Below are 25,037 nucleotides of genomic sequence, written 5' to 3'. Positions count from 1 at the left end.
TGGGAGGGCTCCTGGGAGTCCCATTCACTGTCTGCGATGCCCTCCCTGCTCCCCAGGCATGGGGGCAATCTTGACAGCATCAGGCTCAGATTCCAGTTCGTGATGGAGACTGAGAAAATCCAACTCCAGTCCTGGCCCCTGGCCCCTCAGGCTCCTTGGCCAGAGACCCTACCCTGTCCTGACTGTGGTGGTTTTCTACCATGAAGGGAATGTGACTTGTTGCCAGCCCATCTGCTTTGACCTCGATTTTCAATTCCCTTCCTCTCTGTGAGTAATCAGATCAGTCATTTGGAGTTGCAAAGGGAAGATTTCCGTAGGGAAATGGCAGCTCGAAGTTTAGGGCTGAGGATGGTTGAAGCACTGGGAGTTGCGAGGTTCAGGGCCAGCAGGCAGTCCCCACTACACAGCGAGCGCTGCCCTGTGTAGCCAGACTTTCTCTGTTGGGGTCAATCAGCAAATCCAATAGGGGAGGTGGAGCCCAGGGAGCCGAGAGCTAATGACAGAGAGTCAGGCGAGCTATGCAATTATGGGATGCTCAGCACTAACTCAGTCCAAACCTTAATGAGCTGCAGTCCCTAGACTCCAAAATTGAGAAGAGCAGCTCATTATGTGGCGGCACGGTGGCCGAGGCTGGGAGTGGACTGACTTGTGGTGGGGCCATACCAGGTTCACCAGGCCTAGTCTGCTCTCTGGGAAAGCTGGGGGCGTCCTTGATGGACCTCTCTGTAAGGCCTGGGCCCCCCATCTGCTGTGGCCTTGTGTATCCCGCTTGTCATCATGCCTCGCCCTAGAACCAAGCAAAATGAGAACTAGCTCTTCCCTGCGTGGGTTTTCTATCTCACCCAGACCAGACACCCAGGAGCCAGCCTTGCTTCTTTCCCTCCTTCACCCTCACATCCTCTCCTCTCCTTCCCAGACCAGCCACTTCCTCTCCTGTGTTACTGCCAAGTTCAGGCTTCCATCCTCTCTCTGCTTTATGCCCACCAGCTCCAGGTAGGTCAGCCTTCGGTCTTGTAGTTAACCTTGCTCTGGTCCAGTTTCTGCTAACTCTCTGCACAATGAGGTCACTGCCCTGCTCTACAGTGTTTTCGGTGGCTCCAAATTGTCTTTAAGATTAAGTCCAAATTCCTAATCAAGTCCGGGTCTTTGATCACCTGTCTTCTATCTCTCCCTTTAGGCCCTTCCTGGCCACTGGGGCAGAGACACACCCATGCTTGAGTCCAGTGAAACTCCTTGGCCTATTTCTATTTTTATGCCTCTAGGCTTTTCCATGTTTGTGCGGAGGTCTTTTTGCCCTTGTCATCCTGGCCAACTCCTCTTCTCTAAGAACCAGGGCAAATGTCATTTCCTTTGTGTACATATTCCCAGGCCAAGTCAGGCCCTCTGTCTCCTGTGGTCCTCGGCCGTCGTGCTCACAGCTTCTTAATGGCTTCGTGCTGACCGTGTGGTGTTCAGTTGATAAGAGCAGAGACGCAGACTGGGTCTGAGTAATGGCTCTACCACTTAACTCACCATGTGACCTCTTCTGATAGAAGTCTCCCCATCTGTAAATGGGGGCAATAATAGTTTTCTCTTTCACATTGCAGGGGCGGGCGGTGGATAAAAAAGATAATGCATAGAGAAGGCTTACAACATTGCCCGGCTCATTGCACGTTAGCTGCTGTCGAAATTACCACTAGAGTGGATTCCTGGTGCTTTCTTGCCTGTTCGGGATCTAAGCTGAGCTCTGTGAGTGCTGGAATTTTCTCCTGGTTAGTTTTGTCCTCAGCTCCTAGGACAGGCTGGTGAGCAGGTACACAGAAAGCCCTAGGACATCAGGGCTCTAGGCCTGGCCCCAGCACACACCAGCTGTGGGACTTGATGGGACAGGCAACTTCTGGCCTCTGCCCGTAGGGGCCCTTTGGGAGGGCAGCTCCACATGTGGACCCCCAAGATGAAGGATCTTTGGTCCTCAGAGTCTGCCCACTACTGGGGATAGAGAACCTTGGTCAGAGCCTGAGGCTTGGAGGTGGAGCGAGGGTGTGGTGGAGGCAATGGGGTCCTAGTGGTGGGGACTGGAGGCTGTTGAATCTACAGAGTTTTGCCCATAGTGTAGACTGGCTCTTGGAAAACCCTCTAGTGGTGATTTGTCTACTGTCAACTGCATTTTCCAGAACTATGCAGAGGTACCAGGATGGCAACTGACATATTCGATCTGTGAATTCTCCTAAACGTTCCACTTTGGCAAATGAAAAGACTCTCCTTAAAGGAAGGAGAACAGAATGGGAAAGACAAAGCTAAACCCTTTTTAGTCTACACATCAGGTCCTGTGGGAGAGCTGTGAAGGTTGAGGGCAGGCTAACGCTGAACTTGTGTGTGTGCGAATGCATTTATAATTTTTACCTGACAGTGCTAAACATGCCATTTGGACAGGGCCCAACCTTTCCTAAAGCCTGGAGTAGCGCTTAAGCACGCGGGGTCTAGAGTGTGATGGGCTGGGTTCAGAGTCAGACTCTGCCCCTTACCAGCGGGGGATGTCGGATAGTTTACTTTCCCTCTCCAAGCTTCGGTTTCTTTAACTGTAAACATAAGACAATAAGAATGTCCTCCTCATAGGGTCATTATGAGAAACAAATAAGATAATACCCACAAAGCCATCCACATGAGAGTTGGCACGAAGCCCAGCCTTCATAAAGGTTGGCAGTCATGATTCGGGGTTTTATCTTGCCCCTCACCCCGAGCCAGTGAGGCCGCACTACAGTACTGGTTATTATTATTCCCACTGGATTCCTAGTTCAGTTCCATCAACATACACCGAGCATCCTCAATGTACCAGGTCCTGTGCTAGGGTGCCACGTAGGGACCTTGTGACAGACACGAGCCCTGCCCTTAGAGTCCAGTGGATGAAGCAGATGTGAATCCAGTAGTGAAGCAATCAAGGCCGGCGTCACAATGGGGGAACGACAGAGTGCTGCAGACCCGTGGGACATGTGGGACATAAGCTCCCCTCGGAGTCAGAGCAACCTACTTCAGCAGAGACATGTAGGCAAGACTTCGGGGGTGTATGGGCATCGGCAAGGTGAAGAGGAGATGGGGAGAGAGGGGCCAGCCTATGCAGAGGCTGGGGGGCTGGAAGTCACAGCAGAGGGACTGAGAGATCTCCACGTGGCTGGGACAGAGGTTGGGAATGAGGGGGAAGGCAGGTCAGGGGACCGTGACTCCAGGGAGGCAAGTGTTGTGAGCACGAGCGTGTGGCTATGAAGAGGCGGAGGTGGGAAGGGGGCCCGGGGGATGGTGTGTCATCAGGTGTTTGTGCTGTCAGTACCATCATCCCGGCTCTCCTACGTACGCTGGCAATGCTGAGACACACATGGAGCCTTTTAAGAGGTTAAAAATGAGTCATTCCTGAGTTAATGAAAGGCCAGGGAATGTTAATTGGCACCCCCTTCTCCCTGGGGCACATCTAAGCTGCCTGAGTTTGACAGAGTTAACAAGATAGGCTCTGAGTCATCAGAGAGTGGGCAGTTGTCAAATGAGCATACCGGCTTATTGGATTGGAAATAGTTACCTGGAGCCAAATTCATGTTCCTTGGCTTTCTGAAACAACAACGCACTCCACCGGGGTCCTGGACAGACTGGGGGGTGGGTGGTGAGGACATGAGCTTTGGAGTTAGCAGACCTGGAGTGACATTTAGGCTCTGCCATTGACCTCTCTGAGCCTCAGTTTTCCCTCCTCTGTAAAATGGGGAGACTAAATAGTGTTTCTGTGAATCCGAGACAGGGATCGTATGTGCAAGCACTTGAAGCATGCTTGGCTCGAGCAAGGTACTCAAAGTTTTCTTTACAGCATGTTTGGAGCTATGCTAGGTTTTTTTAAGTTGATTTTTTAGAGTGGTCAGCTCTCTTCCCTGCCTTCAGACCCTCCTATAGAAAGCCACAACCTGGAGAAATGGATGGGGCAAAGTGACTTAGTGGCATTATCCATGCCCCCTTCGCTAATTATTCCTAGTTATTAGCCTCAGGGTATATTGGCGGGCCTCATTTCCCCTAACCCATACTCCTGGAAATATCTGGAAATACCTGAAATGTAGGGATTAACTCTCTCTTACCATGTTATACCGGACAGTTTAATGAACAGAAAATGCTAGGGGACACATATATCAAAGTGGGTAGGGTGAATAATGGAAGTGGGGGTTTCTGGAAGACAATCTGAAAACTCTTTCCCGTGCTATAGCGTGGAGCAGAGGGTCTGCCCCAGAGATGGCTGAGAACACAGAGATCACACAGGGAAAGAGACCAACCCCAGCATAATAAGTGGGTGCAAGAGCCATTTTGCAGAGTCCACTGTAGGAGAGAAAGCCTCCTTCCTGGTTCCAGCATTGCCCACATGGGTCAGTTGCAAGCTAGGAACAGGACTTCTGTGAGCTGCCCAACACCACATGCCATGAAGGCTCTCCACTGGCAATGTGAACTTGGAGCAGTTAGGGATGGAGAGTTGCAAAGACTTAGTGCACGGAAAGGCCCCGTGCCAGTGCAGCTCAGTGTGGGATTCAGGGTGGATCAGAAGCAGGGCAATGAAAACATTGGAAGATTTGAACAAGATCAGAGAAGCAACATTTCCTCTAGCCCCAAGTAGCTGGGGCCTCACCAGGGCCTTAGTGAAGAGGGGTTAGAAGTTAATACCCTAACCACACTGTAAATTATTTATAGCTTGTTGCGTAAATAATTGTGCTTAAATTAACTGTTTAGTAAACAGTTTACAATTCATTGCATAGCAAGGTTAAGTCACACTAAATGAATCGATGTGTTGTTTTTACAAAGCCCCTAGTGAGACAGCCTTCCAGGTTGGGTTGTAGAGAGGCGTAGGAGCTAGGCGGACCCAGCTGACATCTGGTGACAAGATTCCTTCGATGCTTGGGAGGAATGCTCCTCTTTAATGCAGGGGAAACCTGGAGTGCTCACAGTGGCTCCCAAGACCCCTTGTGATCTAGCCTAGATCAGAGCTCACGTCCAACTCATTGTTCCCTTGCTCCAGCCACGTTGATCTCCCTACCCTTTCTCAAATAAATCAGGCATACTCCCAAGGAGGGCCTTTGCACACTCTGGTCCCTCTGCCTGGATTACTCAGTACCCATACCTCAGCGTGCTCAATACTCCCACCGCCCAGAAGCTTTTGCCCAGGACTCTCTCAGTGAGCCTGACCATTCGTTGAAAATGGCAGTTACCTCCCTGCCTCCTGCAGGAACGATCTCATCCATACATACTCTAACTCAGAGAGAAATGGTCTGCTTTTAACATATTCTATCCTTTTTCATTCATTATATTTATTATTATTATATTTACTGCCCCCTGCTCTAGGGGGAGAGGCAGAGATGTTTGTTTTGCTCACCAGTGTATCCCAAGCAGCTAGAACAGTCCCCGCACATAGTGGGCACCAAGGACTGAATGAGCATTCAGGGTGGGATTTATGTGAGTGTGTGGGCCATACACCCTGCGTGGATGCTGGGAGTGCCTGGATGTTTCTGGAATGAAGTGCTGCGTGAGGACAGTCCAGAGAGAGGGACTGGACTCCAAGGAAGAAATGGGCCCACTGGGCTCAACATGCCTCATACTGAGCTGTCTTCTGAACTTGTTTCTCCTGTCTGTCCTCTGCTCAAGTGAAAAATTGGGGGCTCATCTTTGTCCCTTTTCATTCATCATCTGTGTGAATCAGTGTCCAGTATCCAAGATCTCGAATGACTGTCCTCCAACATGCTGGTGCTGGGGTCACTTCCTGCTCACCTCATACTCGAAAGTCATTTTGGCTGAATATAAGGTCTTTGGCTCACATTTTATTTCTCTATTAAAAAAAAGTCACTCTACTTTTTTTTCTAGTATAAAGTGTTGCCCTCACAAAAAACAAACAAACAAACTGATGATAGCATAATTTTTTTGTTCCTTACAAGTAACAAAGGATTTCCTGTCTTTCTTTTTAAAAGTCCAGTAATCTTACTAGAATATCTGTATGTTTGCTTTCATGTACAGAATATGCCTTTTCAATATATAGTTGAAACAATATTTTTTTTCCAGGAACATTCTCCCAGCTCATAGCTTTTCACATGTATTTTGTTGCTGTGTTTTGGGTTCCTCCCTAGGGAACTCTCTCTCTCTCTCTCTCTCTGTTTTTTAAGTAGGCTCTGCACCCAGCATGGGGCCCAAGACAGAGCTTGAACTCATGACCCTGAGATCAAGACCTGAGCTGAAATCACCGACTGAGCCACCCAGGCACCCCTCTCGGGAACTCTTATTGTATGTTATGTTCGATCTTCTTTGCCCATCCTCAATCTTTGTCACTTTCTCACAAATCTATTTTTATCTCTTTCTTCATTTTTTAAAAAATTTAAAACATTTTTTTTCTTTTTTGCATTTGATTTTCTTAAGGCATTATCCCACGTTTTCTTCTTGTTTAATCTTGTTTCAAAGATGACATTTCCTGTTTATGTCTAATTCTTTTCTTATTTAAGATATCTCCTTTCTGAGGTTTTGTGTTTCTCTTTCACATCTTACATCATTTTTAAAAATTTTAAAATCATTTTGAACTAGTACATTACATTTCCTTCTGTTTTGTGGACTATTTTCCTGGTATTTTCTCATTGTAGGGATATTATTTTATTTATTCTCTTTTTAAAATGATTATGCATGGGATGAGACTTCAGTAATTTTTTGTGTTGCTTATTTTTACGTGAAATTAGTTTTCATGAACTTTTAGAGGGAGGCGGGGTGCAGGGAGGCTGTTCTCAATCCATATAGCTCCAGCTTTGTTTTTGTGTAAGGTTTAAAGTCGGGTGATCTGCTTTCTGAGAGTTCCAACTCCGCTACCACCCCTTCCATGGATCGCTCACCTTTGTCTCTGAGGTCCCGGTCCTGCTTAATTCTGATTTTGCTCCCAGAAATTTTTTCTCCATATAGCACTTTGTTAGAGAAGAGATTCCTGCTGGGTCAGTCTTGAGAATTCTTGGTAGGTGCCTGGCACTCACCTGATATTGGAGAGGCAAATCCCCTTCTAGTTCAGTGACTATTCTTGAATGATCATGCTATGTTTTCCAATAAATACCCAGTGACTACGGGGGCGGGGCTCTCCTCTCTCATATTCATCAGACACCACCCCACTGCTTTCTCCTTCCTCTCGGACAGATGACTCCTAGCAGGTCTTGTAGCTATGACTGGTCAATCCCCACCTGCTTGTATTTCGAGGTTTGTGGGGATATTTTATTATCTAGTTTTGTTGTAAATTTTATCCATAGGGTTTTGGCTTTGTTATCTTTGTTGTTTGTCAGTTTCTCATGTGGGGATTTAGAAAGATTTAAAAACTGCTGTCCTGATGGCCATCTTCCCAGAATTTTCCTTATTTCTCTACTCTGAAGTAATTAAATTCTGATGAAACAGCTGCTTTAGTTGAAACTTCTCTAATAACAATTAACATGTATAATACTTCCTGTCAGGCATTATTCTAAGCAAGTAATATACATATTTGCATATATGCATATGTATGTATATGTAGATAGTCACTTCACTTAATAATCACAAAAAGCCTAGGGGCTGGGTACTATTATCATTTCCTTTCTACCAATGAGGGAACTGAAGCACAGAGAGATTGAGTAACTTGCCCAAAATTATGCAGATAGCAAGTTGCAGATGTGGGATTTAATCCAGGCAATCCAGCTCCCGAGCTCACGCTCTGATGGGAACAGTGATATCCCACAAAAGCCACATGATGCTTAGAAGACCCAGTGGCATGCTTGGCTCTGATGGTGGCATGATGGCTCCCAGAAGACACAGCAGTAAGAGAAGAAGTGGTGACTGTGAGCAGCTTGAGATATTTAGTGGAGTCAGACAGCGTGAGAACCCTCGGAAGGGAAGGTAGCCATGCTGGGTGGGCCTGGCAGGACCTGACAGCCAGGGTAATACCCAGTGTAGGGGTGCTAAAGGAAGAAAAGATGACAGATTTGCGGGGAGAATCTCCGGTTGACCTTTGAACCACACAGGGGTTAGGGGCACCCACCCCCAACACAGTGGAAAATCCACATGTCACCTTTGACTCCTCCAAAACTTAACTATTAATAGCTTACTATTGACCGGAAGCCTTACTGATACCATAAAGTCAACTAACACATCATTTGTATATACATATATCCTATACTGTATTCTTACCATAAGGTAAACTAGAGAAAAGAAAACGTTCCTAAGAAAATCATAAGGCGGGCGCCTGGGTGGCTCAGTTGGTTAAGCGACTGCCTTCGGCTCAGGTCATGATCCTGGAGTCCCGGGATCGAGTCCCGCATCGGGCTCCCTGCTCAGCAGGGAGTCTGCTTCTCCCTCTGACCCTCCCCCCTCTCATGTGCTCTCTCTCTCCTCTCATCCTCTCTCAAATAAATAAATAAAATCTTAAAAAAAAAAAAAAAAGAAAATCATAAGGAAGAGAAAACACGTTTACAGTACTGCACGATAAAAAATCCACATGTAAGTGGACCCTGCAGTCCAAACCTGGGTTGTTCGAGGGTCAGCTGTATATGAGATGAACTCTGGAGACTCCTGGAAATGCTTGGGATGTGTGGCGCATGGTGTTGGGATGAGAATGAGGCTGGGTGACATTTATTTCTGTCTGTCTCTCCTCTTAGATGGTGTGAGTGTCCTGAGGGCAGGGACCAGCACAAAGCCTGGCACATGCCCAACATCAGTAGTGCTTCAATGAATCAGGTCAAGCAGGGATTGTCTGAGAGGCACTGCTTAATGTTTTAAGGCTTACTGAACTGGGTGAGGATATTCTGTGTTTGTTACTGGTGTCCTATGGGGACAGGCCCTTCCCGTAAAAGCTAAGATCACCCTTTAGCCACCCCCCTCCCCCAGGGCTTGAGTATCTATATCCACACCTTACCATTTGCCTGGAAGTTCTGAGAATTGGGACAGTGGTTGTGAAGGACCCAAGCTTTAGGCAACCAGAGCACTGCTTAGTGGAGTACAGGAATGTTTGAAAAATGACTTGTACAAAAGGTTTCTCTGAGTCTGCTGACATCTGCTCACGTAGTTCTATTTACTATGTGAGTTTTTATTATGCTGTCTTTTGTGGAATGTAGTTGCTTTCCCAACTCTTAAACTTGTACCACATTGCAGGGAGCTCATCTACACTTTGTCTGACGCGCCAGCCAAAGCTGGTGTCCGCGTCTCCTGAAATGTAGTTCAGAACAGAGGATTGCGTGAGTTCAAGGGCTTCCTATGTGTCAGGCCAGAGCACTCATGCTCATCTTGTAACACCCCTACAAGCCCAGAAAATATTTCCAGCTGGTGTGGCAAGGCTTACAATCCATGTTTCCCAGGCAGTTTCTGGTTTACTTGATCGCTTAAATATTTACTGATCCCTACCATGTGTTAGGCCTTGTGCTGAGTGCTGGTGATGCTGAGAGAGGTCAATGCCTGCCTTTGAGGATACCTCAAAGTTGGTGGAAGAGAGAGACAGGTGGAGAAACTGTAGAGTGTGGTCAGTAGGTAGATAGTCTTTGGAATCAGGTTGTCTGCAGGGAGCTCTGACTCTCTTAAGTCATATAAGTCTTCTGCACCTCTGTATTTTCATCTGTAGAATGGAGACAAGGAAAGTGTGCACTTAATCAGGATATTGTGAGCATAAAATAATGCATGATAATGATACAATCCTTGGGGTACTATAAGGGTCCAATAAATATTAATTATTATTCCTGGTGGGTTTTGTCTACTTTCCCTTTTCCTCTGCTTTCAGAATTGCTTTTCATCCAATTCTCTATTTTTTTAAATGCTAAACACAATTATATTATAATCTCAATGGTTTAGTTGTAATTTGGGCACACCGGGTAAAATCAGGCTGGGTGGGAGGTATATACATTCCTTGAGCAGCCAACCCATCTTCCCCTCCACCTGCTGGTGGGTCAGAACCTCTTGATGTCCTCCTGGCCCTATTGGAGTTGGCCCTGGACCTAAGGGGGTCTGCACCTGCTTGATGGGGCCTGAGGCCTAGGCACTGAATGAGGTTAAGAGGAGGCAGGGATCTATGTGCTTACTAATCTGCTCACTTTATTCTTCTTAGTATGTTTGTTTGCTCCTTGGAGGAGAAAGAGGAGGTATTTGTTTAAACAATCTCTAGAAATAGAAGTTATTTTAAGCTTATTCTTAAAGAAAACCAGATTCTGCTTTCTCCGAAGTCGCCTCTGTCTGTCCTCGCCTCTGCGGCTGTCCCCCTGGAAGGCGACTCCTGCCACTGGGCAGCCAGGAGTGGGTTTGGCCTGAAAGCAGCGATTGCACCTCTGGGGCCCGGGATCCTGGCCCACCCTGTACCCCAGAGCTTTAGGCAGAGCCAGTGGCTCACAGCTTCCCTCTGCCTCCTGTTGCTCATAAGCAGCCCCAGAACTCTTTGCTTGGGAAAATTGTCCTTCCTGTCTCCCTGTGTTAAGGCTGTCTCATCTTGCTCTCTGCTTCTTGACGTCTTTTTTTTGAAGGGTTGTTAGAGCGGAAAGCAGCAAAGCAAAGAGGTTAAGAAGTTAAGAGTAGACTCTGGAGTGAGAGAGACCAAAGTTTCAATGTGAGTGCAAATACTTTCTACCTGGGTGATTTTTACCTCTCTCACCCTGGCTTCCTTATCTGTAAAATGGGAATAATAATACTACTAACTCAGACACTTGTCTTGAGGAGTAAATTAAACAATTCACGTAAAGCACTTAGCACAGGGCTCAACATGTGGCATGTGCTCAGAAACTTCTAGCCATTATGATGGTAATTATTGTAGGTGCTGAAGCATTCCATGGGGGAAGGACAGCAAAGAGAAGTAACATTTTTGAGCATTTCTTTATGCCATGCAATGTCCTAAGTCCCTCACATTCACCATTTAATGTAATTCTTTCATCTATCTGGTATGGAAGGTTCTATTATAATCTTGATTTTACAGATAAAGAAATTGAGGCTCAGAGAGGTTAAGAAACTTACTGAAGAGACTAATGTATGTTGTTAAGAAAGTCAGGATACAGGTTATCCTGGTTGGGGAGTGACCAGAAGGGGGCGCAAGGGAGACTACCGGGATGCTGATAATGTTTCTTACCTGGTTCCTGGATAGGTGAGTGTGTCGACCTTATGAAAATTTGTCAAACTGCAGCTTGATATTATAATTTATTCACCTTTATGTGCATATGTTTTTCAATAAAAATTTCAGAAAAAGGAAAAAAAAAAAGCAGCAGTAGCTTGCCTTCAGCCACACAGATTATAAGTAGCAGAGCCAGCTCTTTATGCTCCTGCATGCTGATGTATAAGCCTTGTTGGCCTGGGCCTGTGGAAGCTTTTCTTATGCTCAAGGCCCTTCCTTCCACAGTAGGCTGTTCCAGCCGCAGGGAGCTCTGGTTCAAAGCCTGTTCAGGCAACTAAGGAGGGAGCAGGATCATTATGAGGCATCTGAGGGCCTGACTCTGCCCGAGGGAGCCTCCCTGATGCAGGTCCAGGAGGCCTGCCTGGGATCAGCCGTTGGTGGGCTCCAGGGCAGATGAGGGGGCCAACTGGAAGACAAAGCCAACCTAGGCTTGCCATGTTCCTTTCCCCTGAGAAGACAACTTTTATCCCCTAGCCCAACCGGGGACTCCCTTTCCTTCTACTTCCAGGTTCTCTGAGGAAGCCTCCACTCCTGGCTCCTTAGCTAGGTTCCTCCTGCCTGTCTGCTGGAGCTTGGATTGCTCCAGTGGACAGCTCCAGTGGATGGTACATTCTCTAGGTTTTCCTCCCATGAGGCTCATGACACAAAACCAGAGAGACAGCCAGTTTCAGCCTGGGCTCCTGTTTCAGGAAGAAGCAATGGAAATGCAATTCTTCCTGGGGGTGGGGAATGGAGTAAGGAACCCTCAGGCCTGTCATCTGGATTCTACCTTTCTCCCCGGAACCTCATTTCTTTAAAGAAACGTTCAAATTTTAAAATAGTTTTAGATTTACAGAAAGTTGCAAAGATAGTACCGAGTGCTCCTGTAGGCCCCCCACATACCCAGTTACCTTGATTGTTAGCATCTTCCGTGAGCATGGTACATTTGTTACAACTGAGGAACCATTATTAGTCTGTTATTAGTAACTAAACTCCGGACTTCATTTGGCTTTTGCTAGTTTTCCATGAAGGTTCTTTTCTGCTTCAGGATTCCACCCAGGAGATCCTGTTATAGTTAGTCATCACATCTCCTTTGTCTCCTTTGGTCTCTGATAATTTCTCAGTGTTACCTTGTTGGTGATGATGCTGGCAGTTTTGAGGAGTACTGATTAGGTATTCTGTAGACTGTCCCTCCGCCGGTCCCTGAGGCCTTTCCTATGATGAGACTAAGGTTATATGTTTGGGAGAAGAAAGCCCTCCTCATCACATCCTATCAGAAGTACGGTACATGCTGTCAATGTGGCTGATGAGCAGTGAGGTTCATTTCGATCACTTGAGTAGGATGGGGTTATGTCAGGTTTCTCCACTGCAAAGTTACTTTTTCTCCGTCCCCTTTCTATACTCTTTACTTTGGGATTGAGTCATTAAATGCAGCCCACGCTCAAGGCCCACCCCAGCTGTTCTTAGTCATCGAGTTTATCTGACGCAAGGCTTATAAGCACACACAATCATCGGACGATTTGTGCAGGTAGAGATACACCAGCTCCAAGCCAGACATCCAGACGCTGGCATACTGATAATACAGACAGACACCTAAATGAGTTCATATCTGCAAACACAGACACTCGCAGGCCCAAATAACGCAGATACTAGAGAAATCAATAGTTTTGTCATTCCATTTCTCTTAGCGGCCAAGTGATAAATCAACTAGGATTTTAATTAACACAGCTTCTGAAATCCCACTTTCTTTCTAGTTCTTAAAGGTCTTAAAGGACAAGAATGGAGTGTGCCTCTGTGCGAGCTGGGGGTGGCTGGGGCGGCAAAATGGTGAGTCTGACATCTAATCAGGCCTCCCGGGAAGGGCTCAGGGGCAATTTGGTGGCACTGATCCCCTTTGGCTCCTTTTGTGGCCTTTCCATGGCCCTTTCCGTTCCAGGCCTGAAGAAGGGGGTGTGAGTGGGTCCCGCCCAAGGGGTCCAGAGCTCTTTCCCACCCAGCACCACAGGCTTCCTCTGTGCCGAGTGCTGGTTCTCAGGCGCCGTGGTTTAGCAGCCTTGCGAGCCCTGTGTTTGGGAGGAGGGAACAGCCGAAGCCCAGGCCACCACACCAAGAGGCAGCAATGTAACTTGCCTCTGCTACTGACAGAAGAAGGAGGAAGGATCCTAGAAGGAAAAAAAAACAGCTGTCCACTGCAGTGTTCACAGAGTAAATGAGTCAGTGAGTGAGTGACTAGTGCATTTCCTGCCTCTTAGAAGCTCTTAGGTCAGTTTGCTTCAGCTCTCTGTCTCTAGAACATGATGATCAGATGTTCTTCCATCTTCTCTACCCCCTTTCTAATCATGTTTGTCTTGGGCCACTCTTTGTGAAAGCACTATTTTAAAAAGTTTCACACTCTATGACCACATTGCGGTACCGTAGCTCCTAACGACATAACCAGTATTTGATATCGAGGCTATTTCTGTGTTCTTCTTGTAAATGTAGTCTGCTAATGTGCCAGACTTCATGGCCTGTTGTTTGTCTGGTCATCTGCTTCCAAAACTTCTGTGCCTCAGTGTTATTATCTGTGAGCTGGAGTTAATGGAAGATCAGGGGGTTAAGGTAAGTGAGCGCAAGAGACAGTGATGAGCATATGGTAGGTGCTTCGCAAACATCAGATGGCCCGAAACGGAAACCTTTGGAAGTTGTGGTGTGTTGGCAGCCATTGTGATGCTGTTCCCCGGCTGCAGGCTGCACCTGATGCAGGTGGACTCGGTCCAGCGCTGGATGGAGGACCTGAAGCTCATGACCGAATGTGAGTGCATGTGCGTCCTGCAGGCAAAGCCCATCAGCCTGGAGGAAGATGCACAGAGTGACGTCATCCTGGCTGGTGGCCCTGGCCCCGGAGACCCCCTGCAGCTGCTTCTCAAGAGGGGCTGGGTCATCAGCACTGAGCTGCGCAGGATCGGGCAGAAGCTCGCCCAGGACCGCTGGGCACGCGTCCATAGCATGAGTGTGCGTCTCACCTGCCATGCCCGCTCCATGGTCAGCGAGTACAGCACTGTCAGCAGGAGCTCCTCACAGGAGATGGGCCAGGTCAGCTGCCCCGGGATGGACATGGGTGGGCACTCGGAAGGGGGATGCCTTCTAGAAGCGTGGGTCCAAAGCGTGTGGAGGTTGAACTTTTCCTGCCCCAGCGCCTCCCTCCACTTCCAAAAAGCAGGGAAGATAGTAAGGACCTTTATTGAGTACCTACCATGTCCTAGGCATCGAGCTAGGTGTTTTCACACACCCATCTCATTTAACCTGCACTAGATGCGAAGCGGACAGAACCACTGCGAGAGGCTGTACGGTGGGGCAGTGCACCCACTTTAATGCCAGACTGTCTGGGATCAAATGTCAGCTCTGCTGCGTGACGTTGGCAAGTTACTTACCTTCTCTGTGCCCCAGTTCCATCACTCTGATGAGTATAATAATAGTGCTTTTTTCATAGATCTGTTGTGAGGACTACCATGTTATTACATGTAAAACATTAAAAACAGTTGCTGAACAAATATTAGCTAGTGTGATGTCCTCACTGTATTGATGAGGAAACAGAAACTCGGAGAGCCTAAGTAACTTGCCCAAAGTTATACAGTGAATTCAGTCTAAGTCTTTCTGATTCCGAAGTCCATGATTTGAAATCTTCTTTTCCAAGCCCATAGTGAAGCATTGAAAATCCCCTTGTCATTGTGTTTCTTTCTTTTGGCATTCACTTCCCAGCTTACTGCTTTACCCTTTTCCTTGCTCCACTTTGCAGACAGTAAACTTCTATTCATCCTTTGCAGCCCAGCCCAAATGCCCCTTCCTCTTGGAAGCTTCTCAGATCCCCAGCATAACTAAGTGCTTGGTTTTCTTTTTTGAGCTCCCAAAGAAGCTGACGATGCTGTCTTGCCATCCATACAACACTGTGTTATGGTTGATGGGCCTGTTCCCCAAATCAGATGATTGGATTCTTCATCTTTATATCCCAGAGGGCGCCACACAAAAGTCAGTCCTCAGCCAATGCTTGTTGAATTGAATAAACTTTTTCTGTTTTTCCTACAGATTGAGAAACTGCTAATGGAGAAATGCTCAGAGCTCTCAGCGATCACAGAGAGGTAAATCTGGATGCTGGGTGAGACTGGACAGCCTGTCCTCAGGCAGGGGAAGGGGCTGGTATCTTCTTCCAGAGGGAGAGAGCGAGTGGGGAGGCCTGGTGGTGCTCTGGGACTTTCCTTTTGCTGACTTTTATCAGCAACCTGGAAAGACTCCCTTGGGATTTTCTGCCCCATTTTCAGGCCCTAGAAAGAAAGTGAAAGAGAAGAGGCCCACGCATAGGAAAAAAGAGGATTATTGAGGGTTAATAAAAAAGAAAAGGTTTCCTGTAGCTTTGGGAAGCCCCCCCTCTCCCCTGATCCCTAAAGTCAAGGCAAGGTGAAAGCAGACACTCACACCCAACACTCACAGACACATAGACAGGGATTTCACAGACACACTTGCCCCTACATAGATATATAAACACACACTCATATATTCACAGAAATACACTCACACTCTCTTCTCTGTATCTCACACACGTAAACATACATATGTTTACACTTAGACACGTATAGACACTCATCCTCACATGTATTCACACCCAGGTGGATGTTAACACTCTCCCTTACTCTTTCTAGCCCCCATGCCCTGTAAGAGAAACATGGGACTTGGCACCCCCTAGGACCCCCATGGGGTCTTTGGCCTTCCAGTGGAACATTCTCAGGCCCTAGGGGTAAATTTAAACCTGACCCACCCCCTGTTTTTCCTACCTGGGGAGAAAATTTTTAAGGCTCCTTTCTGTAGACAGCCATTGTAAACAGCCATTTCTTCAAGGGTCATGACTATTACCATACATCTTGCATGTGAGTACCAGCCTACCTGGCAACACCAGCACTCCCCCTCCCCCCGCCCCAGCCCCGCAGCTCCCACACCCCATCCCTAGACCCTGGTGCAATGACGGCGGATTCTCTCATCTAGAAGCCCGGAGGTATGGATTTGACCACTTTCTTTCGGACTTTCTTCCTAGTGACCTGGACTTTTAGCTCCCATTTTGGCCAGCACTTCTCTGAACACTAGGAGGCCAGAGGACGAGCCGGTTATGGAATATTCCATCTCTGACTCCCCTGGAGCTGATGACATCTCCCTAGGCTCCTCGCACACCCGCAGGCTTGCGGCAGGCCCAGATCTGGCCCCTGCAATGGCTCTGGGCTGAATACCTGCTTGTCCCCGTGGCCCATGCCATGATTTCTTTTCCCCAGGTGCCTCCAGGTTGAGAATGAGCATGTCCTGAAGTCGATGAAGGCCTGTGTGAGTGAGACCTTGAGCACGCTGGGCCAGCACTTTGGCCAGCTGCTGGAGCTGGCCCTGACCCGGGAGGTGCAGGTCGGTGTGGGCTGGGCTGCCAACAGGGGCACTTGCGTGGACTCCTGGGGTGGGGGTGGGGCAGAGGCATGCGGCCAGGCTGGGGGAAGCTCTGATGTGCCTTTCTCGGGGGACACCCTCCTCAGGCTACCAAAATGAACCCCAGCACCTAGCAAACAGGATTATTAGAGCTCGAGGCTTCCCGAGTTAGCCCAAATCTGCATTTTCCAGATGTGAGAACTGGAGCCGAGAGAGGGAAGAGACTTACCTAAGGTCACACAGCGAGGCCGTGGCAGAAGCTGGCATTTCCCAACTGTACTTTCAGCATTGTCCCTGACACCTTAAATCTCTGTAGTTATTGTCCATAGTACACACAATGGATCCGTATTGTCCTGAAAGACTTGAGGCAGCTGTGGGGAACAAGCCAATTCCAGAAATCCGGCAATAGAAAAGAATCTAGAAAGGTCATATAGTCCAGCCCCCGCCTCTAAGCAGGCTCGTGCCTGATTCTAGAAAGAACGAGGGCTTTAGAACCAGATAGATCTACTTTCAAACTATGGCTCACTGTGAGACCTTGATCAAGTGCCTTAACGTCTCAAAGGCCTCATTTTCTTCATCTACAAAGTGAAAACCTTCCCCAGAAGAAAAGTGAGAGGATTAAGCAAACAACATAGTGTGGGTTAAATATATGTTATTTCCCTCCGTTGCCTTTTCCTATTTTAAGAGCCTCCCAGAAAAGCAGATTCCATAAGGTTTTCATTATGAAAGGTATTTACATGTTATTTATAGTTACAGAAATATTGTGTTACATTTTTGCCATTCTTTTCCCACCACCAAATAAAAACCTTCCACGAATAGCAAGTCCCTTCCCCTATCAGCTTCTCTCCAGACTCAGCCTTTCCAGGGAGCCCAGAGTTTTCCTTTTTTCTCCTTCCTGTGTGTCTGGCTCATTTTGCACGGGGACAGGCTCTTCTGACCTGGCTCACCTGCTGGTCAGTGCAGCTGGCCCCATGCTTTCTCACCCTGCACACCCCCCCGCCCCCGGAGATCTGCAAGAGACCACTCTGTCCCAGGAGCCTGGGATGAGGGGAAGGAAGGGCCAAGGGCTGGGCTGCTGGGGCTGGCCTTGAAGCTGATGTGCAGATGCTGACCGACACGTGTAGGGTGGGTGGTGGCTCCAGCTGGGGCTGGTGTCCCAGACTGAGCTCTCGAGTCCCAGAGGGTCCCTGTGGAACATGGGGCTGAAGTGGATGGAAAAGCCAAGGGAGTGAAGAGCAGGGGTATTGAAGATAGTCATGAGAGGAAGGGGAGACTGGAGGTATTTTTGAGCAGGGGTACGGGTGCCAGCTGATGCTTTTTATGCGACTTTTGCGCCCTTTTGCCTGGAAGTATCAGGTTCAATGAAAAGGGCTAAACTTGAAAAGTAATGTTGGATTATAAACAGAAGCCAGCGGGTTTGGAAGTAGTCAATCTAACAGGAGGCAATGGGGTAGGGTGTCGTTTCCATGGTCTGGGTCAGAACCCTGGGGAAAGCTCCCTGGGCTCTGCCTGGAGCCTGCCTGGACCTTGTGGGCTATGTAGCTGGTTTCTTGGGGTTGCTGGGCCCATTCTGGTTTTTCCCTCATCCTGATCTTATTCACAGTGGAATTCCTGATCTGGTCCTTCTGCTTGCCTGGCTAAATCCTGCCCATCCCTGGGTCTGACCAGACATAAGGAGATACATTGGCTGAAGGCAAGGTGATCTGTGTTCAGCGTTGTAAGCATGTGTTTCTTAAGCTGGTGACCCAGTACGTTCTATAGGATGTTAATAATTATATGAGGATCCCATATTTGAGGTATCCTGACGTAAAGGGACTTAAGCCTATGTCCTTGCATCGGAATTTTTCCTATGATGTGCTCTTCTGCATTGAAAGTCTTCTAAAAGGTCTTCACACATTCATAGTATTTCTCATCTGATCTGTAGCTTCCATAGACAGGGATTTGGGTTTGTTTTGTTCATGGGTATATATATCTAGTAACCAGGATAGTACCTCTCCTACAGTAGGCACTCAATAAAGACTTATTAATGAATGAATATTAAGCAGTATGTTCCAAACTTACAGAGTCACAGCAAATCTTTTTTATTCTTAAAGCACCTGATCACTTATTCTGGGATGCTGGCATTTCAGGAAATGCAATTTGGTCAAAACTTTTTTTGCACTCAGGAGGCTCTTGAGCAGAGGAAGAATGCTCTTGCCACCTCCCCACCCCTATCCCCACCACGCACAAAAATAATCCATGATAGAACAATGCTTACGATGAGGGCAGCGACAATCTAGCACTACCCTGCACTGCTGTGCTCCATCTTGGAATGTCATGTCCAGTTCTAGACCCCAGATGCATCACTGGCAATGGCTGTGCTCCGAGGAGGCTCCCGAAAGGGTGAGGGAGAGGCTGAAGATCAAGGTCTATGGGCAATAGGTGGAGGAGCAGAGGATGTTTCGTCCAAGGATGGACACTCTGCCACCTCCAGCATTCTGTGTTTGGGGACCCTGAAGGGAAGAAGGAGCTCAGGCCAGCAGCCAAATCTAGAGGACATTCTATGGGTTAGGGCTAACAACAGGGCTGCCCTGCAGGGGGCCATGTTCAGAAGTCCCCATCCCTGAGCTGGCCAAGCCAGGCCCAGAGGACATTGGCAGGAGATGAGTGAGTTGCAAGGTCTCTTCCAGTCTTGGTAGTATGGCATTCTATGGACATGGGAGTGGTGGGGTAGGGGACTGAGCGTGGAGTTTGAATGCATATCAGGGTTCATATCCCACCAGTTCTACTTACTGGATATGCAGACTTGGGCCAGTTACTTCCTGTCCTCACCTCTGCAGTGGGTTGTCGTTAGGATTAAATGAGACAACCCATGAGTAACCCATCTTCTAACTGTGTCAGCTGCTTTCTTCACTCGAGACTTGCTCTGCCTTAAGAGAAGCTCACAGCACGCTTTGCTAAAAGAGCCCCCTGGTCACCTAATGAATCGTGTATCAAGATAATTTAACTACTTGGTGGGTATGGAAAAATTTAAAGTTTAAATGTCAGGAGCCACCAATAGGAAATTAATGAACATTGATGATTAATCTATCTGGGAATAAAGGATTAGCTATGTGGGAGGTAAGAGAAGACTTAACTTATAAAAATTGATTTACTCAAAAATGACCTCTAGGGGACTCTCTATTGAACAAATTGGCTCTCACCTGTACCTTTGAGTCCTTGACTCAGCTTCATGTGGGTAGTTGTTATATTAATTTATCCTTTTATTCCATCTATTACTTTTGATTTTAGTTTAAAATAGCATCTTTAGTCTAATAAAACTGATTAGGGAATGCATCTTTGGCTCTGTGGCTAAATGAACTAGTTAAAACTTTATCTCACAGCTAAATTTCCCCTTCCTGTCCTAGGCACAGCTGGTCAGCCTCAGGCCTCACCTGAGGGACAAGCACCTATCTTGTGACAGAGCTCAGACCAGAGGGACGCTTCCTAAGAGAAGAGAGACAGGTGCTAAGCTGAACATACTCAGTTCCTTCCTTCCAAACTCACAAACTCATCCCTACCTTCTCGGTAGGGTGACATAGAAAGGTAGGGAGTGAAGCTAGCAGAGGTGTGTTGCTGAAATCCCTACCTAGGGAACAGGAGTAGTGGGGACCAAGTACTGCCCCTTAGTAGTTGACACTTCCTGTCCTAAATTGTCTTATTGGCCTTATCCATTGGGCTGTGGTCAGGCAGGAGTGTGGCTGAGCCCCTCAGGGGAGGAGGTCAGTCACCAGTGGGGAAGATATTTCCCACCTTCATGAAGCCATTCCTCCAAATAACAACCCCTACTTCTTTGTAGATCCTTCTGGAATCACAGTAGGAAATTTAGACTCTGCTCCCAGAAGGCTTGAAAATGACTCATGATATTACATCCATTAAGTTAGCTCTAAGGAGGTTTTGTAACTAAAGCTCAAAATTTGCTTTCCTGTCCTATTTCCCACTCTCAGATTTTGCTCAGCTGTTGTCCAATATAGGTAATCAGAGGCTGCAAGGCAACTAACTTGTAACATGAAGATAATCTGGGCTTGCCAGATGAGAAATAGAAAGATGTCCAAAATTTAGAAATAGTGTGCCTCATTGTAAAGTTCTTGGAGAGAAAATAAAGTTAAAGAGAAAAAAAACAAAAAACCAAAAAACCCTGCATCCCTTTACCTATAGGAATAATTCAAAGTCCCAAATACTTAACGTTAATATAATTCTCTTCCATTTTCTTATTGTGCTCATCTTAGCCAGAAGGGTCTCATCCCAGTGTGTGTGTGGTCATGTTTCCTTGGGAAGCTGTAGTCGGGGCTGTCTCTCCAGCAGTGGGAGGGGTTCCTTCCAGGCTCAATTTGTACTGGGCTTTCCCAACCATGCTTGAACTAGTTAGTACCTTGGATACACAATAGTATCACAGCACGACCCCTGCACTCACAGAGAGTTAAAACAGACCAATCCTCAGCCCCTAAGGCAGGAATTCCAGGCAACATTTCATGCTAGGACTTTATCTTAGGGTTGCCGAAGGCCTTAACACATCCTTACCTGCAATGGAGCAACAGAGGGCTGGGAACAGGCAGGCACCACCTTGATGGCATCTGTGGTAGGAGATCAGTTTATTTCAATTGTCCATCATCCACAAGGCTTTGTGGAAATTCATTCACTGGGGAAAAGCATCCACCATAGGTTAACTGCGGCACCATGTTTACTACATATGGGAGAAAAATGTCTCCTTCTTCATAGAAGGGCATTTGATATGTTTACTTCTTCCTGCAAAGTCAAGCATTTATAATCTCTTCCCAATGACTTGCTTGGTTTGCATACTTTCCCATCCAGCATTTTCAACATTTCTTAATTTCTAGCTCCCCTCGAAACACTTTGTTTCTGCCACCCCAGGCTGCATTGATTTGGGCTGCTTGAAGTGCCTTTGGCTAGAAGTCTTCAAACCACTTCAAAGGCATCGCATTCTCCAGGTTCCCAAAGATTTTCTAGAAGAAATGCAAGCATATATACTTTTAAGGAAATCTATCTCCAGATCTTCAATTTTTGTTTTTTTCCCAAAATGATCCTCCCAATAATACGCAGTTTCTAACATCCCTTCTATTACTTTCCAAAAGAAGGACGTACTCCCACCCATCCCAAATCTTAGAGCGCATTGCCCTGCTGTGTAAAACCTTGGAGTGGCAGTAGGATTGGGGAGATCAAAGAAGAAGCCTTCATTCCTGAACCATAAACCCATAGGACTCCATGAATTATTTCTGTGCTTTTTCTTACATATTTCTGTTGAGAAAGGCATTAGAAATTATGTTTTGCCCAGTGTGGAGATATATGGTAGAATGGTAGTGTGTGTGTGTAAGAGGGGTGGTTTTGAAAGTTTTCAATTTATCATTTCCCTTCTATCTCTATTTACTCCCAGATTGTGCAAGGCTCTTGAGTGCCTACTTCTTGTTAGACAAAGCAAAGAGAGAACTGGTTGGACACATCAAGTACTCAAAATGGCTTTTGGGGGCACAAATTTAAATGCAAGCAATTCCTTTCAACTATATCTCATACTCAACCCTAGGATATGTCATTCATTGGAAAGGAAAACATCTTTGAAGAGCCAAAGATTCTAAAGGTTAATGATACCGATTCTTTTAAATGCTGGAATACTTTCGAGAATGACTAAGTTTTTCAAGGTATATTGGATAAAATCCACAGATGCAAGTTTTACATGATTTTTTTTCAGATATGGTGCGCATTATTTAAGAAAGCAGTTAAAGCTTATTTTGTCAACATATTTTGTGAAATATTTATACTAATTTCTACTTCTTGTTAGCAAAAGATAAAATTAATCGCTAGCAGCTGGACTAATTAGATTTAAGCAGTAAATACCTTTTTCCTTCTTTATTTTTTTTTAATTTTTTATTTTTTTAAAGATTTTATTTATTTATTTGACAGAGAGAGACACAGTGAGAGAGGGAACACAAGCAGGAGGAGTGGGAGCAGGAGAAGCAGGCCTCCCGCTGAGCAGGGAGCCCGATGCGGGGCTCGATCCCAGGACCCTGGGACCATGACCTGAGCCGAAGGCAGACGCTTAACGACTGAGCCACCCAGGCGCCCCCCTTTTTCCTTCTTTAAATATGTAGGAAAGTTTGATCATTTGAGCTACTAAAATAATCAAATGATTTCTAATATTTATTTATTTATTTATTTGAGAGAGAGAGAAAATGCACACACACAAGTGGGAAGAGGGTCAGAGGGAGAGAAAATCTTTTTTTTTTTTTTTTTTTAAGATTTTATTTATTTATTCATGAGAGACAGAGAGAGAGAGAGAGAAGAAGGCTCCCAAGGAGCAGGGAGCCCGAGGCGGCACTCGATCCCAGGACCCTGGGATCATGACCTGAGCCAAAGGCAGACGCTTAACCATCTGAGCCACCCAGGCGCCCGGGAGAGAGAATCTTAAGCAGGCTCCATGTCCAGCATGGAGCCCGACATGGGGCTCGATCCCACAACCCTGAGATCATGATCTGAGCTGAAACCAAGAGTCAGATGCTTAACCTACTGAGCCACGCAGGTGCCCCAATTTCTAATATTTTTATTCTGAAATTTTAATTATTCCTAAAATGAACACAAAATTTCAATACATATACCCACCTATTTACTGAAAAAATACAATGCCTTTTTATTACATTCCTAGATTTATAAGTAATTTACAATGTTAGCTACATATTGCCTTGCATTATTAAAAGTTTAATAAATTGTTTTTATCTTGGCTTTATAACATATACAAATAAACCAAATTTTATTTCAGCTCTACATTATTTTAATATTAACAGTTTTTCGCATTTTCCCTTGGAGAATGATTTCTATAATTATTTGTCAGTGTTGTTTTAGCATTTCTTGAAACATATCAAAACACTTTGTAATTAAAAATGAAGTCAGTTCTATATTGAGAAAAAGTTGTCTTGGCTGATTGGCTTGGCTGAAAGAACTGTCTGCCAATTAGGTTATAGGGTGGGCGTTTTCCATAAATTAAATAAGCAAAAGCTGTAGCTTCAAAGTTTTGATAAAACATATTTGAAACAAACACAAATATTTTATTAAAAATTGTATTGGCAATGAAAGTAATAATATTTTGATTTTCCTAATTCTTTCCGAATAATTTGGATAACCCAAGGTGCTCCAACTGAAAGAGCAATGGGTATAATTAATAACTATTTGAAAAGTCTTGGTAAAGTACTTTTGGAATTCTTCCCAGAAATTGAGATAGTGAATGAACAACTCTAATGATTGGGTAACAAATGCTTTTGCAAGTCAAGTGGTTTCCAATTCTTTGCTTTTACCAATTTAGAGGAGTTATCAACTGGCAGATCATTAAAAATGGTGTTTGATGATGGCTCACCATGTGATTGCATAACTCAGAATGTGCTCAAAGGGTTGAGCAACTTGGCTATATAAACTCTTCCCATCCCTCTCTATGGATTTATGGGAACAAGATTTTTCAGGGTTTACATCTAAAAATATAGCATTAAGTCAATATTCAATCATGTATACATTAATTAATGAGAAAGCCTAAAAAGGATACAAAGCCCCATTTATCTCATTAAGACATATATTTATAACATTTTAATTTTTATAATTTGTAATTAATCAAAATTTGTAATTTATGTTGTTTTGACCAATTGTACTGATAATAATTGTAACAGTAACTCAACCAAGAAGAGAGTATTTTTTAAAAGATTTTATTTATTTATTTATTTATTTTGAGTGCAAACAGGGGGAGGGGCAGATGGAGAGGGAGAGAGAGAATCTCAAGCAGACTCTGCTCTGAGTGCCAAGCCTTACGCGGGGGCTCGATGTGGTTCTCGATCCGATGACTCTTGAGATCATGACCTAAGCCGAAACCAAGAGTTGGATGCTCAACTGACTGAGCCACCCAGGCGCCCCAAGAAGAGAGTATTTTTAAGCACTTAGAGCCTGATAGTCACAGGAAATAAAATGAAATTTCAAATGTCAGTGATAAATATGACAAGGGTGGTCCATAAAACACTTTGAAACTTAAATGTATTACATTAAGATAAAATTCTGAGGAGGGATTGGATTGGGAACACTAAGGATGAAAAGAAAAGATGCAAAATGCTCACAATGTTAAAAAAAAAAGAGATTATTCATACATTTTTAAGGGGATGATGAGGGCATCAAGTTGTTTTGGTATTTAAATTCCACTGAACGCATCTAAAACAGTGATGTAATGGTCTTATTTTATGTCGATATCTACAATCTGCTGGAAATTATATCCTTTCCAACTTTGTTCTTGAAACTTATGATGAAAAATTTTACCTGTCAAATTAAAAATGTGCGGGGGCGGGGTGGTGCGTCTGGGTGGCTCAGTCGTTAAGCGTCTGCCTTTGGCTCAGGTCATGATCCCAGGGTCCTGGGATCGAACCCCACATCGGGCTCCGTGCTCAGCGGAAAGCCTGCTTCTCCCTCTCCCACTCCCTCTGCTTGTGTTCCCTCTCTTGCTGTC

The 25,037-nt window shown here is 45.8% G+C and overlaps 1 protein-coding gene across 1 annotated transcript in view; it reads left to right on the top strand.

Annotated features, from left to right (window-relative positions):
- Positions 1-25,037, top strand: part of INSC (INSC spindle orientation adaptor protein) — a 118,904-nt gene that overhangs the window by 38,531 nt on the left and 55,336 nt on the right. The window contains exons 3-5 of the mRNA XM_032427126.1: positions 13,825-14,170; positions 15,161-15,213; positions 16,393-16,516. Coding sequence (XP_032283017.1) covers positions 13,825-14,170; positions 15,161-15,213; positions 16,393-16,516 — 523 coding nt within the window. The remainder of the gene's footprint in view (positions 1-13,824; positions 14,171-15,160; positions 15,214-16,392; positions 16,517-25,037) is intronic.

The sequence above is a fragment of the Phoca vitulina genome, unplaced genomic scaffold (assembly GCF_004348235.1).
Source record: "Phoca vitulina isolate PV1807 unplaced genomic scaffold, GSC_HSeal_1.0 scaffold36, whole genome shotgun sequence".
Classification (NCBI taxonomy): Eukaryota; Metazoa; Chordata; class Mammalia; order Carnivora; family Phocidae; genus Phoca; species Phoca vitulina.
This window is presented reverse-complemented; position numbering and strand designations above follow the sequence as displayed.